This window comes from Macaca thibetana, chromosome 7 (genome assembly GCF_024542745.1).
Source record: "Macaca thibetana thibetana isolate TM-01 chromosome 7, ASM2454274v1, whole genome shotgun sequence".
Taxonomy (NCBI): domain Eukaryota; kingdom Metazoa; phylum Chordata; class Mammalia; order Primates; family Cercopithecidae; genus Macaca; species Macaca thibetana.
Window position 1 is genome coordinate 70,460,260 of NC_065584.1, and position 18,498 is coordinate 70,478,757.

The 18,498-nt window shown below is 35.4% G+C and overlaps 1 protein-coding gene across 10 annotated transcripts in view; it reads right to left on the reverse strand.

The window, feature by feature from the left end:
* MIPOL1 (mirror-image polydactyly 1) overlaps positions 1 to 18,498 on the reverse strand; it is a 404,420-nt gene that overhangs the window by 290,156 nt on the left and 95,766 nt on the right. For all 10 annotated transcript variants that reach the window (XM_050798634.1, XM_050798627.1, XM_050798636.1 and 7 more), the window contains 2 exons: positions 5,979 to 6,012; positions 5,549 to 5,719 (listed from right to left, as the gene is read on the reverse strand). In XM_050798634.1, coding sequence (XP_050654591.1) covers positions 5,549 to 5,719; positions 5,979 to 6,012 — 205 coding nt within the window. The remainder of the gene's footprint in view (positions 1 to 5,548; positions 5,720 to 5,978; positions 6,013 to 18,498) is intronic.

The window sequence follows — 18,498 nt, forward strand, 5'->3', positions numbered from 1 at the left end:
TGGAATGACTCATTTCTAGAAAATAGTGATGAGTGCAGATTCTCCGTATGGTGTCCAGAAAACAGAAATGTATGATCACTGATTTGGCCTTGACAGACAGGCAAGAAAAAACTAACATCTAGAAGACACAAAAGTAGAAGGAAACCCAAGGAAAGGTTGAAGGATACAAAGATGTTTAACCTGAAAAGCAGAAACAGTGCTAGTTTCTGCTTTGCCTTGCTGTGCTTTGCTCCTAAAAGTTTTTAGCATGTATGCACCTTTTCTTATAGTTTCTGAACTAATTATAATCAAGCCTGGCAATATAATCAAAGCTCCATTCTCATCAGTCAATGCCAATGAAATTCATCCAAGAGTCATAGCATATTTTCCATTAGTCCTATAATAGATTCCAAACATGTACGTTCATATAGAATTTACCACTTTCTTCCTTTATCCCTGCTGTACTCTAAGTCTCTATGACAAGACTTTTGCCTTCTGTTTTGAGTGGTCCACTTGGTTAAAGTCCATAAAGTCCATATAGTTACCCCCATTCTCATACCTGACTTATTCAGGTCCCAGGGGTTGGGCCCCTCACTTAGGTACCGGCAAGGGTCCAATCAATGAAGAGCTCTACAATATTATCTTACTAACTACAAATACCAATAAGACCCAAAGCCTCCAGGTGCCAGGCCTTGCCCATTTATGTATACCCTTATAAGGAAAACATACCCTAGAGCTAGCCTAATTTTGCCAGAATATCTAGGAATAATTACTTTAATTACTGTATCTCCCAATAAAGTCAGCCCTCAAAGCTAATAATTCACCAATCCTGGCTAGTTCAATAATTTTCTGTTGCTTACTGATGTGTGACCTGGGTCCAATTGTGCTTCTAGGCCTAGCCCTCATGACTTAAGACATTACTGATAAATATTTGAATATATTTGATGCAAATAATATAATGAAATGTTTTGAGACCAATTCTAACATCAATGGCTAGATATTAACAGAAGATGGATATTTGACTCAATTAAAAATTAGTGACAGATCAGATCCTTAATTTAGTGAACAATTTAACTAGATGACTCCTAAGGTCCTATGAAATTTAAAATTCTGTAATTCTATAAAAATCTTTGCAATTAAAATTCTAAATTTTTTGTTTGGATAGAATAATAATCTGAAAGATCCCGGAAAAGAATAGTGAGGAAACGGAATTTTACAGCTTTATCTTCTGATTCCAGATATTTCTACAATTTGAATAAAATAGGGAAGTGTGAACTGGCCAAAAAAATGATAAAGAAAGAATAGAGGACTGGTTGGTAATATAATTCCTTGATCAAACAATTGCTAATTATAATTTTTAAATTAATGCTATGAAAGACTTTAAGGCTTTTGGCTCTCAGTTTGAGATAGAAGAGAAATGAAAAAACAATTTGGGATAAATAAGAGTATAACAATTTATCTGAAAAAGGTAACATTTTTAACTAGGCCAGTTAAAGTAAATAAATGATTTTGACTTGATTTGAAAAATAAAGTAAGATATCAAGTATATCAAAGTCAACAACTTATCACTGAATCAGAAATTTTTAATATCTATATGGAATGTGACTAAAGTTTTCCTAGCACTATACAGAAGACATAATTAGAAAATGTCTGATGCTAAATAATAGCTTTAAAATTAAGGCTGGGCACGGTGGCTCACAACTGTAATCCCAGCACTTTGGGAGGCTGAGGTGGGTGTATCATTTGAGGTCAGGAGTTCTAGACCACCTTGGCCAACATGATGAAACCCTGTCTCTACTAAAAAAGTACAAAAAATTAGCCAGGTGTGGTGGCGCCTACTTGTAATACCAGCTACTTGTGAGGCTGAGGCAAGAAAATCGCTTGAACTCAGGAGGCAGAGGTTGCAGTAAGCCAAGATGGTGCCACTGCACTCCAGCCTTGATGACAGAGTGAGAATCCATTCTCAAAGTAAGTAAAAAATTAATTAAATTAAATTAAATTAAGGCAAAATCCCTGTGGTAATCCTTCCCAAAACTCAAAATTTCACTTTAATCATAAGAAAAACAAACCTAAATTCAGAGGTATTCTCTAAAATATGTGAGAGGTACTCTTCAAAATTATTGAGGTTATGGAGGAAAAAAATACAAGGAAAGATGAATAGGCTGTCACCAACCAGAGGAGACTGGAAGAACGTGACAATTAAATGCAATATGCTACCCTGGATTGAATTATGAAACATAAGAAGGACACTAATGAAAACTGGTGAATTCTGAATAACATCTAGAGTTGAATTGATACTAATGTACCAATGTTGGTTTCCTAACTTTCACGAACACATCACAATGATTTAAGATAACAAAATTAGGGAAAACCAAAACTGGATAATATATGGGAGCTGTCTATATTGTACTATTTTTGAAACTTTTCTGTAATCTAAAACTATTCCAACAAGTTTATTTTTAAAAAATCAAAGTTAAGAAAAGTTTCCATTCAGAAATATAAAACAATAATTCAAAAGTGTAAGTATATAATGACTGTAACATAAAAATTAAAATGAGTATTTATTGAGCCATAAGGCTTGCAAATAAGCAAGTCAAAATAACTAAACAACTCCTTTCTCATAAAATATAACCATAAATATAGTGCAGTGGTATTTATACATAACAACTTGTCAGCAAATATTACCAGATGTTAACTTCTTATTTATTTATCCTTTTATACCATGAAAGTCAGTGGAGGGAGAAAAGATAGGAAGAGGGAATGAGTGGCAGTGAATTTAATTATGCTCTATGTGCTTATTTTTAGTTAACTTACTTCCATGTCTAGACAGCATGGAATCATTTGTGGTGAAGCAATGCTTCATTCAAGAACAAGAAAAGCCAGATTTAATACAAAAATCATCTGCCTAAAGGTATCAGAGGGCTGTTGCTGCAATAATGGCTTGAGTGTCTAAGATTCTAAAGAGGAATTAACTGGAGAGGAATCATTGGAGGATATGCAGTTATTTTTTCCCCCTGAAAGTGTCATATTCTAGGTATTGGGAAAACACTAAGAAATCAGGCTTTAACTAGGCAAAGAACTCCTGCTGGAAGACAGAGAAACCACCTAAGCTTTTGACAGCTATTCAGAGCTAAGGTGACAAAATGGAGATTTGAGACTTGTTTCTGAACCAAATCATTTGCCAAATTCCAAACTTCTACAGGTCTTTAAGTTAAAAAGCTAAGCCCCCAAACCTCTGAAAAAATAGTAGAGTTTTCCACAGTCTACCAGTGCTGAGGAAACAAACACACACTCGAATACAGGATCATCCAGCAGTCAGGCCCTTGTAAATACTCAGCTCTCAGTTTGGGAGGCCTCATCCAAAATAGAGGGGTGAACCACAACTAGGCCAAGACTTACCAAAACTTCCACTCAGCCTCCATGGGAGATGGTAAGGCATTTGGATAGCAATGGAAATGAACTAATATGAAACATTTTACGAAGTAGGAGAGAAAAGGAAAAAGTGGTTAAGCGATCACCTTGTGAAGGCCAGAAAAGATGTGAACTAGTACGGAAACAGAGAGATTGTCTTTAAATAGAAGCATGTAGTTAGAAAAAAGTAAGGTAGAAAAGGCAGAGCACATGGGTGCAAATGCAGGCAGACTGGTAGATGAAATGGCTGTGGGCATACAGAAGTTATCTTTTTAACTGGGAGGAGAGGTTAGATAACTAAGGAGAAAGAAGAAATAAAAGAGTCCTCTAGAGGGAAGAGTGAATAGACAAGCAAAAAGCAAGAAGTTGCCAGGCAACACTAAGAACCTAACTGAATATATTAATAGTTGGTCATGGATTTAAGGTAAGTGCAGTCAGTAAATCTGTGTGATTTTTCTCCTGCCTTATAAAGCTGTGAAGATACAAAACAGATAGAAAGATTCATTTAACTAGGTTTTGATTTTGCTGGGTGAGTAGGACAAACGAAGAGGGCCAAGAGAAATGAGGTTACGTTATATGCAAGTTGGCTAGATGTGTGTGTGTGTTGGGGTGGGGGAGTAAGGACATAAGGGGTTTGAGGGATAGAAAAGAGTTAGTAAGATTGATAGAAGTAAGTTGAGGCCAGGCACAGTGGCTCACATCTGTAATCCCAGCATTTTCGGAGGCCGAGGTGGGCGGATCACTTGAGGTCAGCAGTTCAAGACCAGCTGGCCAGCATGGCAAAACCCTGTCTCTACACGAAATACAAAAAAATTAGCTGGGCGTCATGGCGCACACCTGTAGTCCCAGCTGCTCAGGAGGCTGAGACAGGAGAAGCACTTGAACCTGGGAGGCAGAGACTGCAGTGAGCCAGGATGACACCACTGCACCCCGCCTAGGTGACAGAGCGAGACTCTGTCTAAAAAAAAAAAAAAAGCTGGAATCAGAGCTCTAGCATGAGTGAGCTAGAAAGAGAGCAGAAAGTGGGAAGCTTGACATTGACACTCAGAATGACCAGGAACAGAGTATGACCACAGAGTAGATAGCAGATATAGTGCGCAGCACACAATGACTAAAGTAGAGAAATTTAGGAAATAAGAGGCTGCAATTTTTGAAAGGATTAACTACATAGGAATTTACATCACCAAGAATTATGACAGGAGTAGGCTGAAGAAAGAGACATTGGAGTAGACCCAAAAATCTTAACAAAACAAGGGAAGTGATATAGAAGTGCGTACATGACTACAACAATAGTGTATACTGGGTGCTAGAGTCTGATGCATGAGTTTCAAAGCTGGAGGTGTTTAGGGAGTGAAAAAGGCATAGATCTGAAAACACTAACAAGGCCAGGTGTGGTGGCTCATGCCTGTAATCCCAATACTTTGGGAGGTCGAGGCAGGAGGATCACTTGAGGCCAGGAGTTCAAGAGCAGCCTGGGAAACAAGGTGATACCAAATCTACACACACACACACACACACACACACACACACACAAATAAATAAATAAATAAATAAATAAATAAATAAATAAATAAATACAATAACGAGAAACAAGCCTCCAAGTCCAGTGGTATAACTGGTATGAGAGAGAGCACAGTCACTAGTTGAAAGGACTGCATTGGAAGCAGTGGCCTGAGGGAGGTAATCAGGTTTCAGGTAAAGCAGGAAAGTGTAAGTAGCATTCAGGAAAAAATACATGAATAATTTTGATCCATTAATCAAGATTTACTAAAAGGTACTGAATTAGGCATTGGGAATAAAACAGTAATACAGACATAGTCTTCAGAAAACTGTAACTTAAGTAAGAAGTCCCATATAAAAGTGATTAATTGAAAAAATATAACTAAATTTCTATAACAAGTTAGCCTGTTATAAAGCAAGTTTAATTTTATTAAGAAGTGAGACTGCATTAAATTTTATTTAAAATGAGGTCTCATATTTTGAACAGTAGTAAAATAAAATACATAATTATTTTAATATAGCTAGTCATTATGGTATTAATTATGTGCTAAAAACTAATGTGAATTAAGAATATCTGGGCCACAGTCATTTTTTAATGGTTAAAAAAAGAGAGATGAAAATGGTAAGTATATGCTTTTACAGATACATGCAGAGTTACCTTAGACAAGGCAGCATCCCGTTCTTCTATTAGTGCACTCATTTCTTCTGCAGTTATTCTCATTTTACATTCCTTGGTCTTGTAGATTCTATCCACAATTATAGCTCCATTCTTCTGAATAGCTATCCCTGTGTCTGCATTGTTTATTCTGTTCAGTAATTCCTGTAATGTCTACCAACACCATTATATGTTAGTCAGACATGAAGTTTTAATATATTTTATTTAATATAGGGTTTTAATTAATAGGCACATGTGAATTGTAAATTGACTGAGTGAAGTTATTGAATTTTCATATTGCAGCAAAGATGTACATTATTAGTGTGTCAATTCTTCTTTTTCCCACATCTTAGTTCTTGAAACCCACTCAATTGAACTTAAGCCTCTAAGATATAAGACTGACATCAAGAAATCTCCTCAGAGAATGGCTTACCATGTCATTTTCTTCAGGGTTAATATTTTCTAGCCTAGAAAAAAGGGACACAGAAAGCCTGATCAGTAGCATTTCCTTAGTGCAGCAAAATGAGTTCGCTTTTTAAATCTTTAGAACCTCAAGTAATTTCATTCGACTAGTCTTTAGAGTCAACCATGACACTGAACATATTAAAGTGCCACCTGCTTGACTCCATCTTTCAATAATGCTCCATATCTTCTGCACTGACTTCAGACTGTTAAGTTATTAATGTTTACTGCTATATATGACTACAAGGATCAATTGTTCATATGTGCTTAGATGAAGAAAGTTCCCCAGTGATAAAAGCACTCATTCTCATCATTATATTTATTCCTGGACTTTCCATTTTTATCAGAAACTGTATTTCCTCTCTTTTTTTGGACACCATCATAAGTAAAACAAGGCAAGTATTTTTATTACAAAGTTTAACTATGTTCCCTCAAAAGCAATAACAAATAATTACACTAAATTTGAAGTAAAAACCTCTTGCTGTTACTTAGTTGTTATTATAAAACAAACGTATAGGAAGGCTGACCAAAATTGTACCAAGTTTTTAGATGACTAATGTTATTTTCTTCTTCATAATGTATGTAGAATTATTCAACATAAAGACAAAAAATACAAATGGGCTCCCCTCAGAAATGCATTTTGTCTTTTAGGAGTCATAGTGGCTACTGAAATGTTTATTGATGTTGAGAAATTGAAGAAATGCAGTAAAGGTAAAGAAAGCAGTTTTAAATTACATAGAAAATGTCTATAATATAATTTAGACAACCATTCCAAGTACGTAAATTAAAAGTACATTTGTAATATGCATTAGTGAAAAGGTATAGATTCTAGAAAGGATCTCAATTATTTTAAAATTACATTTAAAAGTTTAGATATCCAAGTTTCTGTTTTCTCAAGTTTTCCTCTGTTTCTGTGTTCCTATGATTTAACATTTACCATAAAAGAGGATACTAGCCAAAGATAATAGAAGACACTTAATAAATATACCACAAAATGGTTCCAAACTTCACAACTGGATAAAATTGCTACACTCATGGAAAAGTAGTACTTTTAGAACTTAGTATTTTAACAGAAAAAAATATATACACAAATATTAAAGAGCTATTTAGTATAAGTTAACAGGAATGTATAGTAATTTTAAGTTATATATAATTCAATGTATCTGAAACTACTAACGTCCACTTAGGTTTGCATTTCAAGAAGGGCAACTACTTTCATCCTTTATCTTTTTTTGTTCAAAATAAATGAACAATTTTCAATGATGCTGCCTAACAAAAGTTTGTTCTATAAGAATTGTGAAGATAAATTGTGAAACTTCTTTTCATCTCAATTGAAAAACCTAACAGAAAATTATAAGATAATAAAATTCTTACATTTATTTATTATCATAGTGAAAATATTTGAAAAAAAATGAGTGGCATTTAACCAGCAGTAATTGGTTGGCTAAATACGATTTTTAAGGAAGTTATATGTGGTGAGAAATATTTATCTAATATTATCTTTTATTGTCATTCTTTTTAGGTAAAATCAAAGTAACATCTAATTATGACAGCTACCCAATAAAATCCAATTAAAATGCTTACAAACTTCACAATTACCTTGTTAAACTTGATAATTTAAAATGTGAACAGATACATGACAATTAAACATTGAGACTGGTAGATTCCTCTGGAACCTTTGCAATAACAAAAGACATTTAGTTACCAAGGTTATAAATCTCTATTTTTAGTTTCAAAGAATTTTATATGACCAGGAAGGAAATAACAGTAAGTTACCTAGTCTGCATATTCCAAATAATCAACACACACACAAAAAAAGTGTATGGAAGTTCTATGTAATATTTATAAGTTGTCTTCAGGCATTGCAAAGTAAAGCATTACTTTAAGGAGAGGAAGATGAAGAGTTCAAATGTTTTAAACTAACAGCTTTCAATAAGAAAGGTTTAAGATCATTGTATTTAGTCTAATATTAAAATTCCCTACTAATTTAAATATTTTTTTTAAATCAGAATCAAAAGTTCTTATCAAGGGCTATTCCAGATCCCTGGCACATGAATTTAGTATTTAGACTTTAAATAATTTGTGTGATTGCTGCTAAAAGCACACAATATATACCGACTTGTCATTTTGCTGATAAATAAATTCAAATTATGTTTTTGGTAAGGCTACTGTACTAGGTCTGACACACAGGACGTAAGTGAGCTAAGTGAGTCACTTAGCATTTGGATCTCAATCTTGCTTTGTTATTATTCTTTATAATTGATGTAAGTATAGTGATAAATGGCCAGCAAAAGAAAAATATAACTTTAGTCAAAATGAAAAAATTATTACTTCGAGATTTGAAAATTTGCATAGATACAAGTAACTTTCAACACAAACATGAGTCTGGAAAGAGAAAAAGTCAATACTTGTATTTCTCTACTTGTATTTCTTTAAAAGTTTCAGGAAATATCACAGATATCACAGATTTATCAAAGAAGATTATGTCATAATTTAGTCTCAACTAGATTATATAGAGTAGAGATCAGCCAAGTTTTTCTGCAAATGGCCAAATAGTAATTATTTTAGGCTTTACCATACGCTCTCTATCATAGCTACGAAATTCTGCCTCTGTAGTACAAAAGCAGCCATACACAATAAGTGATCAAGTATAGTTGTATCCCAATAAAACTTTATTTACAAAACAGGTGGCAGGCCGAATTTCAACATAAGTTCTTACTTTGCAAATCCTTGATATAGAGTGTTGGAAAATGAGACTAGATCTTTGATGTTAATGCACTGTAAGTGCCAATTTAAAATATTTGACATAATTTTCTAAGCTAGATCATTCAATATCTAAAGATTAAGAATCAACAAAAATAATTTTCAGAAAATGAAAATCAGGTCTACAATAAGTATATCTCATACTGTGTCACTTGAAACAACACAAAACTTAGACAACTTGTCTTTTCAGAAAAGAGGTGATTTGAAGCAGCTATACATGGCTTTAATTTTCTGTTTAAAAAGACTTTGGGGAAGGTACTAAGGTTTACTAGTGGTATGTACAACATGTAACACTCTACTGATTTAAATAAAGACTTAAAATAATAGTTGGTGTTATATGAAATATATCTGGTGAACTATAAATTATATCTCATTAATATGAGGTTTACAATTAGACAAAAGAATTTCAACCTTTTGTAAACTTTAAATTATGCCTGCAACAGTCTAACTTGACACAGTCATGATAATTAGTAAGAATTTTGCTGAAGTAAATGTCTATGGGCTCAAGTTTCAATTGATTTCCTATATCATGCAAATTCTGACTGACATCCTTGCACTCTAAGTGAAAAGATCCATGCGTGAAATGTCGCATTTCTTGATTTATCCCTAAATCAGTCAATATCACCTTTTTCTTTTCTGAAACTATAGTCATTCACCTTGTTCAACTCTAAGATGCCAAACATTGACCTCAAATGATAAATAAATTTCAAATTTTTCTGAAAATTATAATTTGTTTGCTTTTATTCTAATCAGAAAACTCTGATTTGTTTGCTTTTATTCTCTCTCATTTTCTACACACCACCACACTTAACATGTTTAAAAAGTACCAACAATAGCAAAGAGACTGAAAAAAAAGGTATCATGATCTGAAAAGCTGAAGTATACAAATGCAAACATGTATAAGAGTATGTATATTTAGGTAATTTTAACTTGAATTCTTTTTTATTTTTTTCCCTAGTTTTCGATAAAAGCCAAAAAAGAAACAGAAAAAACATTAATGATCCAAGGGGTAAAGAAAAGCAGAGAAAGGCAGAATAAGACAAAGCAGACACTGTAACAGAGATACAACGTAGATCAGAAGTAGCAAAGCACATGAGAGAAAAAAGACAACAAAGAATCTGAAGATTATAGGAAGCAAGAAATTAGGAATTTTTTTAAAAAAGATGTGAACAATTTATATAATTTTATCATACACTAGATGCCCCCACATATACCTTTCAGTCAAGCAAAACCAGTTATGTATTGGTCCCGTTATCAAGATGTAGTCTAAAACACACTCTTGACGGTTCAGAACCTATAGATTCAGCAGAAGAGAAAAGAACCTCACCAAACCATCTGATACTATGCTGACATAATATTCTTTGTTGCTGTTGCTTTTCTTGCTTGGTATGTGTGGCCTTCCCTGACTCTTCTCCCTACCTGAACTCCTAGACTCTGATACAGAAGGAGTCCCTCTTATAAGCTGTTTCTAGGAACCAAAAATTTCTTCAAATTAACTGTTAATTAATTGTTTTAAGTATTTATATGATTACTTACTTACTTAAGTCAATTTGACCATAATGCTGTGTCCCCAGCAACTAGCACTGTACCTGACACAGTACAGTCAATAGTTACTGAATGAATTAATTAAAAGGCTGAAATCGAATGCATTCCTTTTCTCCCATTCCCATTCTTCCCTTAATACTAATGATCTAAAAGACAAAATGAAAAAGATTCTGTCTCAAGGAACACTAATTTCAATATACTTTAATAAAAACTGTAACAAATATATGTATAAATTAAAGTAGATATGCAATGAAGGGTAAAAAATAGGAAAGAATGATAGGCTCAATTTAAATATTTTAGTTAAAGAGACAGAATAAACCAAATAAGAGATCAGTTTAATAGCAGTTCTGAGGAAGAAGCTTTGGCTTGGATATGTAGGAAGATGGTTGTAACACTGATCAGGATAAGGGATTAAGGAGGAGGATCAGGTTTTAAGAATGAATGAATAAGTTTCATTTTGGATATGCTAAGTTTGAGTTGCCTGTGTAAATCTGAGGTAGACATTCTGACAATATGTAATTGACTGACTGAGAGTCTTTGGCCAAGTAGTCTAGCCCTGTAAGCTTTTCATCTATAAAACATGAATATACCTATTTCCAAAGAGTTGTGACATTTTATGAAAAACTGATTTGTTGTCTTTTGGAGGTCAATTTGATTTTTGAAAAGCATAAAAATCTTTTTAGAAGCAAATCTCATGAATGAAATCAGTGATTGATTTATATAATGAAATTTATTAACATAAATTGCATGTAAATATAGCATACCACTGTTTGGTGCGTGATAAAATGAACATTATAGTACCTGCAAATCTCCAAAGAAGAGTTCTAAAGTTTTAATGACTATACTACTGAAATTTTGTTAAAAGGGTGTCTAGAATAGCCAAAACAATTTTATAATAAAAGAGCAAAGTTGAAAGACTCCACCTAATTTCAAGACTCACTATCAAGATTATGTGATATTGACAAAGGGATCAACATATAGGTTAATGAACCAGAACAGTAAATTCAGAAATTAACCCACAGATAAAGAGTCAACTTATTTTTGATAGAGATGCAAAGGAAATTTAATGTAGAAATGACAGACTTTTCAACAAATGGTGGTAGAATATAAGAATGTCCATAAGCAAAAGAAAAAAAAATTGTTATCAAAATTTAAGTGTTACCAAAATTTAAAACTTGTGTTCTGCCAAACACACTAAGAGACTCAGAAAAACAAGACATTGACTAGAAGAAAATATTTGCAAGCCACATATCTGATAAAGGACTTATATCCAGAATATAAACAACTATTTTAAATAATAAGAAAAAAAATCCAATTTGAAAAACTATCCAAATACCTGAACACTTTACCAAAGAAGATATGCAGATGGAAAATAAACATTTAAAAAGATGCTCAATATCATCTGTCATCAGGGAAATGCAAATAAAAATACTAAGATACTACTACACACCTGTTAGAATGGCTAACATCCAAAATAAGAAACAAAACAAAACAAAAACAATAGTTTCAAATGCTTGGAAGGATATACAGCAACAGGAACTCTGATTCGTTGCTAGTATAGCCACTCTGGAAAAGAATTTGGCAGTTTCCCATAAAATTAACATGGATTTAACTTATGATTCAGCAGTATTGCTACTGGGTTTACTCAACTGATTTGAAAATGTATGTCCAGACAAAAACCTGTATATGAATACTTAGAGCAACTTTACTCAAAATCACCAAAAATAGAAGTAACCAAGATATCCTTTATACAAAGGAAGGAATCAAAAACTGTGATACTTCCATACGATGGAATACTATTCAACAAGAAAAAAAGAACATAATATAAATTAATGCATTAACATGAATGCATTTTGCTAAATGAAAGAAGCCAGTTTGAAAAGTCTACATATTGTATGATTCCATTAACATGACATTCTAAAAAAGGAAAGACTGTCAGGGGAAGAAAGCAGGTCAGTAGTTGCCACAGAGTTGGGAAGGAAGGAAGATTTGAGTAGAAGCAGCAGTGGGGATTTTAAAGTGGCAGAACTAATTTGGATACATGACACTACACATTTGTCAAAACCCACGGATATTTACAGCACATAGTGAACCTTAATGTATGCATACAAAGAAACCAACTAGGAGATCAAAGGACACTAGGATAGAATGCAGACTACGATAAATAACTCTAATTACATTTAAAAAAAATGGCCTAAACTCATTTAAAGAGGTGGGGCGGAGGAAGGAGCCAATTTAAGTAATTTTGGAAAATGGTGTCTTGAAACTTATAAAACTAAACACTAAAAGAAGTATACATAGTACATTCTCATTGCTAAAGTTAATTCTCATGGAGTTATATGTTAATGACTCAGAGTTATAATGTATACTGGGTTTCAACAAATAAGTAAATAGATGGTGGTTAGTGGGGGCCAGTTTTGTCACCACTGGGTAGAGTAATTTACAGATGAACAAAAGGGGAAGGCTATAATAAACAGTATGGTAATGGATTAGAATTAAGAACATCAGTGTGAACTTATGTTCAGCTTGATATAGATACAAATGGATAGGTGTATAAATAAGAGATATGTGTGTGTATACATCAGTTAGTGTATATATACACATATGTGTGTGTGTGTGTGTGTGTGTGTGTGTGTGTGTGTGTGTATCCTACTCTGTCTGCAGAAATGGTCTAGAAGCAGTCATACTCCCACAACAAAGGGCACACCTCACACCCAGATCTTGGTTTCTAATACTATTTTCTAATAAAAGGATCTAGAGTTCCTTGAAGGAATGACTGAATCTACTGGAGGGGCACAGCTCTATACATCCTTACATAAGGTGACCCTGGAGCTTTCTGTCATGCCAAAAAGAAAATGTTCAAAAATCAGAAGAGACCAGATGTAGTGGCTCTTGCCTGTAATTCCAGAACTTTGGAAGGCTGAGGCAGAGTATCATTTGAGCCCAGGATCTTGAGACTAGCCTAGGCAATACAGTGAGACTCTGTTTCTAAAATAATTTCTAAAAATTAGCCAGGCATTAGCCAAGTGAGCGCCTGCAGTCCCAGTTACTGGGGAGGCTGAGGTGGGAGGATTGCTTGAGCCCAAGAGGTCAAGGCTGCAGTGAGCTGTAATCATGCCACTGCACTCCAGCCTGGACAACAAAGCAAGACCCTGTCTCAAAACAAAAACAAATAAATGACAGAAAGGAATGGGGACACGTCAAAGAAATATAGGAGCTAACCCAAAAGAGCTTCCAATCCACAAAGGTAGAACATTTCAAGCAACAACATATATAACATAGTATTAGATTACAATCCAAAGTATTAAATGAACACCTATGAATCCATACTGACACAAATGGCTGAATAAATAAATAAATGGGAAAAGAGACAAATCTCCTGTATTAAAGTGTTACATATAATTTATGTAAATATTCTCCCCTGCACGAGGTGGAGCTCAACAACCTCCCATCTTCATTCTTTAGGATGGACTGTACTTAGTGATGTGCTTCCAAAGAGTAGAGTATGAACAAAGGAATGGAGGTAAGTAACTTTACAGTGGAGAAACTTAGCAAACCATACCTTGGCCATCAAGGTTAATATTACTGGTAGTAAATCCAATCAGTAGAATATAGCCTTGAAATGATATGAAGAAAATGGCACTCACTTCTGTAGTCTTCATCCTAAAAACTCATAACCCCAACATAACCATGAGAAAAACCCAAATTGAGAAACATTCTGTGTAAAATACCTTGATCAATATGCCTCAAAACTATCAAGGTCTTAAAACACAAGAAAAGTTAGAGAAAAATGTCACAGCCCAGGACGGGCTAGGGACATATACAAACTAAATCCAATCCTGGTTAGGATCCTAGAGCATAAAAAGGATATTTTAGAAAAATTAGTGAAATCTAAAAGAAGTATAGAGTTCAGTTAATAGTTATGTAACAATACTGAATTCTCCCCTGTGACAAAAGTACCATGGTAATGTAAGATGTTAACAATAAGAGAAAATGGGTGAGGATTATGCCACAACTATCTGTATGATCTTCACAACTGTTCTAGATATCTAAAACTACTCTACAATTTTTTAAAAATCTTTAAAAACTTGGAATTCCAAGTAAAGATGGCACAGTGAAATCTGAACACCCAAGTCTACTTATCCCATCATATACCTACATGAATAGAATATGCAAATTAACCAAATGGTAAAGAAAGTAGGCTGTCATGTAGTAATTTTTTTAAATAGGGAGGGAGTGCAGGGTGCAGAGATGATTATTTTGGCTAGATTACCTATGAAACAGGTGTTGGGAAGACAGTGAGCTAACAAAACAGAAATTTTCACTGATACCACACAGCTTAGAAATAATCTGAGAATGAGTTGAGTAGACAGCCCAGAGAAAACTAACAAAAATTTTTCATGAAGAAAAGCCTGTATTACCTAAGAATCTATATAGAGGAAGCAAGAATCAAGGCTGGCCATGTTTTACTACAATAGTGAAACAAATAAAAGCCCAAAAGCAATATCCCCATGAAATTAGGATACATATAGAGAGACCAGATAGCATGAACCCTTAATGTACGGCACCAAACAAAATCCCATAAGCAGAGGACAGAACCTCCCACAAAAGGAGCATACAGTCCCAGAGAGGTCTTACCAAACTCCATTCCCATCCCATTGCCCTAGGGTTATATAGAAAAGTAGCAAAAGCAATGCCTTGCCAAGAAATGGCAGCTCAAAGAAGGCAAACAGGCCTAAAAATAAAATGTTTAGGAGGCTGAGCATGGTGGCTAACACCTGTAATGCCAGCACTTTGGGAGGCCGAGGCGGGCAGATCACCTGAGGTCAGGAGTTCGAGACCAGCCTGGTCAACATGGCAAAACCTGTCTCTACTAAAAGTACAAAAATTAGCTGGGGGGGTGGCAGGTGCCTATAATCCCAGCAACTCAGGAGACTGAGGCAGGAGAATAATAGCTTGAACCCGGGAGGTGGAGGTTGCAGTCAGTCAAGATCATGCCACTGCACTCCAGCCTGGGCGACGAAAGCGAGGCGTGAGACTCCTTCTCAAAAAAAAAAAAAAAAAAAAAAAAAAGTTTATTAAGGAAAATTCACTTGTACCATTATGTTCTGCTAAAAGTTTTTAACAAAATTGCCTATTTCAAATATGAGTAAGATGCAAAGAAATGATATGGCAACTGTGAATACACCACGAATACAACACAAAACATGCAAAAGAAATTAGTTTGTAATAAAATGAGAAAACATAAACCAAGGTGCTATGATTTGAATGTTTGTCCTCTCCAAAACTCACGTTAAAATTTAATTGTCAGCCGGGCGCGGTGGCTCACGCCTGTAATCCCAGCACTTTGGGAGGCTGAGGCGGGCGGATCACGAGATCCAGATATAGAGACCATTCTGGCTAACACAAGGAAACCCCGTCTCTACTAAAAATACAAAAAATTAGCTGGGCGTGGTGGTAGGCGCTTATAGTCCCAGCTACTTGGGAGGTTGAGGCAGGAGAATGGCATGAACCCGGGAGGCAGAGCTTGCAGGGAGCTGAGAGGCGGAGCTTGCAGGGAGCCAAGATAGCGCCACTGCACTCTAGCCTGGGAGACAGAGCGAGACTCTGTCTATAAATAAATAAATAAATGCCATGGTAACAGTATTAAGAAGTAAGACCTCTGAGAGGTGATTAGGCCACTAGGCTCCTCTCTTATGGGATGAATTAATGTCATTATAGAAGGGCAAGTTTAGCTCCCTTTTGCCTGTTTTTGCCCTTCTGCTTTCCACCATGTGATGACTCGGCAAAAAGGCCCTTGAAAGTTGCCAGCACCTTGATCTTGAATTTCAAGCCTCCAGAACTGTGAGCCAATAAATTTCTGTTCATTATAAATTACCTAGTCTCAGGTATTCTATTATTGCGGCAGCATGAATGAAATAAGACACAAGGGAAAGAAGAAAATTTTCCTACCCATGGTTGGCATTTTATAAAGAAAAAGAAAAGAAAATCATTTCAATAAAAGAGAAGGGGCTAAAACAATAAAGTGAAAAGAGAAATATAAAACTTAAGGAAATAAATTGAGAATCAAAAATAAACAAATAAATAAAAATTACATACATTAATTAGAAAGACCATGGAAAGGAACAATGACAATTGGGATTACCAACATAAAGGAAAGATTTGTAATCATCACAGTGAATGCAAAAGCAGATTAAAATATTAATCGTTATTGAATAGATAACATATAAGGACAAAAATGTCCCGTATAAGTGTATCTGGAGTCTCTAAAGTAGAAAACCTAAAATCCAAAACATTTGTAGACCTAAAATTCTCATGAGCCAGTTGTGATGGCTCACAGCTATAATCCCATCACCTTGGGAGGCCAAGGAGGGAGGACTGCTTGAAGCCAGGAGTTTGAGACCAGCCTGGGCAACATAGCAGGACCCTATCTCTACAAAAAAACTTATTTAGAAAGTAAAATTTCCACGAAATAATAGCACGGAACCATAAAAAAGCACAAGATCATGTCCTTCACAGGAACATGGACAGAGCTGGAGGCCATTATCCTTAGCAAACTAATGCCAGAACAGAAAACCAAATACCACATGTTATCACTTATAAGTGGGAGCTAAATTATGAGAACACATGGACACATAGAGTGGAACAACAGACCTGGGGCCTATTGGAGCATGGAGGATGGGAGGAAGTAGAGGATCAGGAAAAAAAACTAATGGATACTAGGCTTAATACTGGGGTGATGAAATAATCTGTACAAAACAACCCCAAAACCCAAGTTTACTTATATAGTAAACCTGCAAATGCACCCCTGAACTTAAAATAAAAGTTAAATTTTTTTAAAAAGGTAAAATTTCCATGAAATAAAGGAAGAATCAAATAATCCTTTGAAAAGCATGCTGTGGTCCCCAAAACCTTATTAAAGAATGATGAACACAATTGCCCTGATTCAGCCCTACTTTAAGAATAAAGGATGAATCCTTCAGGTATCTGACAAAAAAAAAGGCAGACACACACACACACACACACACACACACACACACAGCCAGGCATGGTGGCTCATGCCTGTAATCCCAGCACTTTGGGAGGCTGAGGTGGGTGGATCATTTGAAGTCAGGAGTTCCAGACCAGCCTGGCCAAAATGGTGAAACCCCATCTCCACTAAAAATACAGAAATTAGCCAGGTGTGGTGGCACTCACCTGCAGTCCCTGTTGCTTGGGAGGCTGAGGTGGGAAAATAGTTTGGATCCCAGAGGCGGAGGTTGTGGTGAGCTGAGATCACATCACTGCTCTCCAGCTTGGGTGACAGAGCAAGACTCTGTCTCAAAAAACAAACAACAAACAAACAAAACCCACACACACAAAGGGATCGGGAATCTGATTGATCTCAAGACTTCTTTTCAGGCAAACAATAACAGAAGACAAGAGAGTAACATTTTTACAATGTTTAGAATAAAAGGATACCTGACTCAAGAATTATATTCATAAAAAAACTTGAATACAAGGATAACACACAGCCAATCTGAAGCATGTTAAATCAGAGAATAAGGTATTTATGAGCTCTTACTTTGAAAGTGAAATTCATTCACCTGCTGTGATATTGTGAAATAAATATTTGGTCATCATTCCACTCCCCCACTCCTTTCCTCACCTACAGGCAATCTCCAAAGTGATGTCTTTTTGTATGCTAATGATTAACTGATAGCTGGCAGCCCTTAGATACCTTCTGGATGGAGGCTGGTCATGAGGAAGGCTGTATAATTAAAAGGTTGTGACTCTGAGCTTCAACCCCCAACCTCTGCAGAGGGGCCTGGCAGTTAAGTTGATCACCAATGGCCAGTGGTTTAATCAATCATGCCTACGTAATGAAGTCTCCATAAAAGACCCAGATGGACAGGATTCCTAGAGCATCCTAATAGCTGAACATGTGGAGGTTCCTGGAGGGTGGTGTACCCAAGGAGGGCATGGAAGCTCTGCACCTCTTCCCCCATACCTTGACCTATGCATCTCTTCATCTGTATCCTTTGTCATATCCTTTATAATAAATGTAAGTTTTCCTTGAGTTCTGTGAGCTGCTCTAACAAATTAATCGAACCCAAAGAGGGAACTGTATGAACCCTCACTTGAAGCTGGTCAGTCAGAAGTTTCAGAGGCCTGGACTTAACGATTTTTGTCTGAAGCAGGGC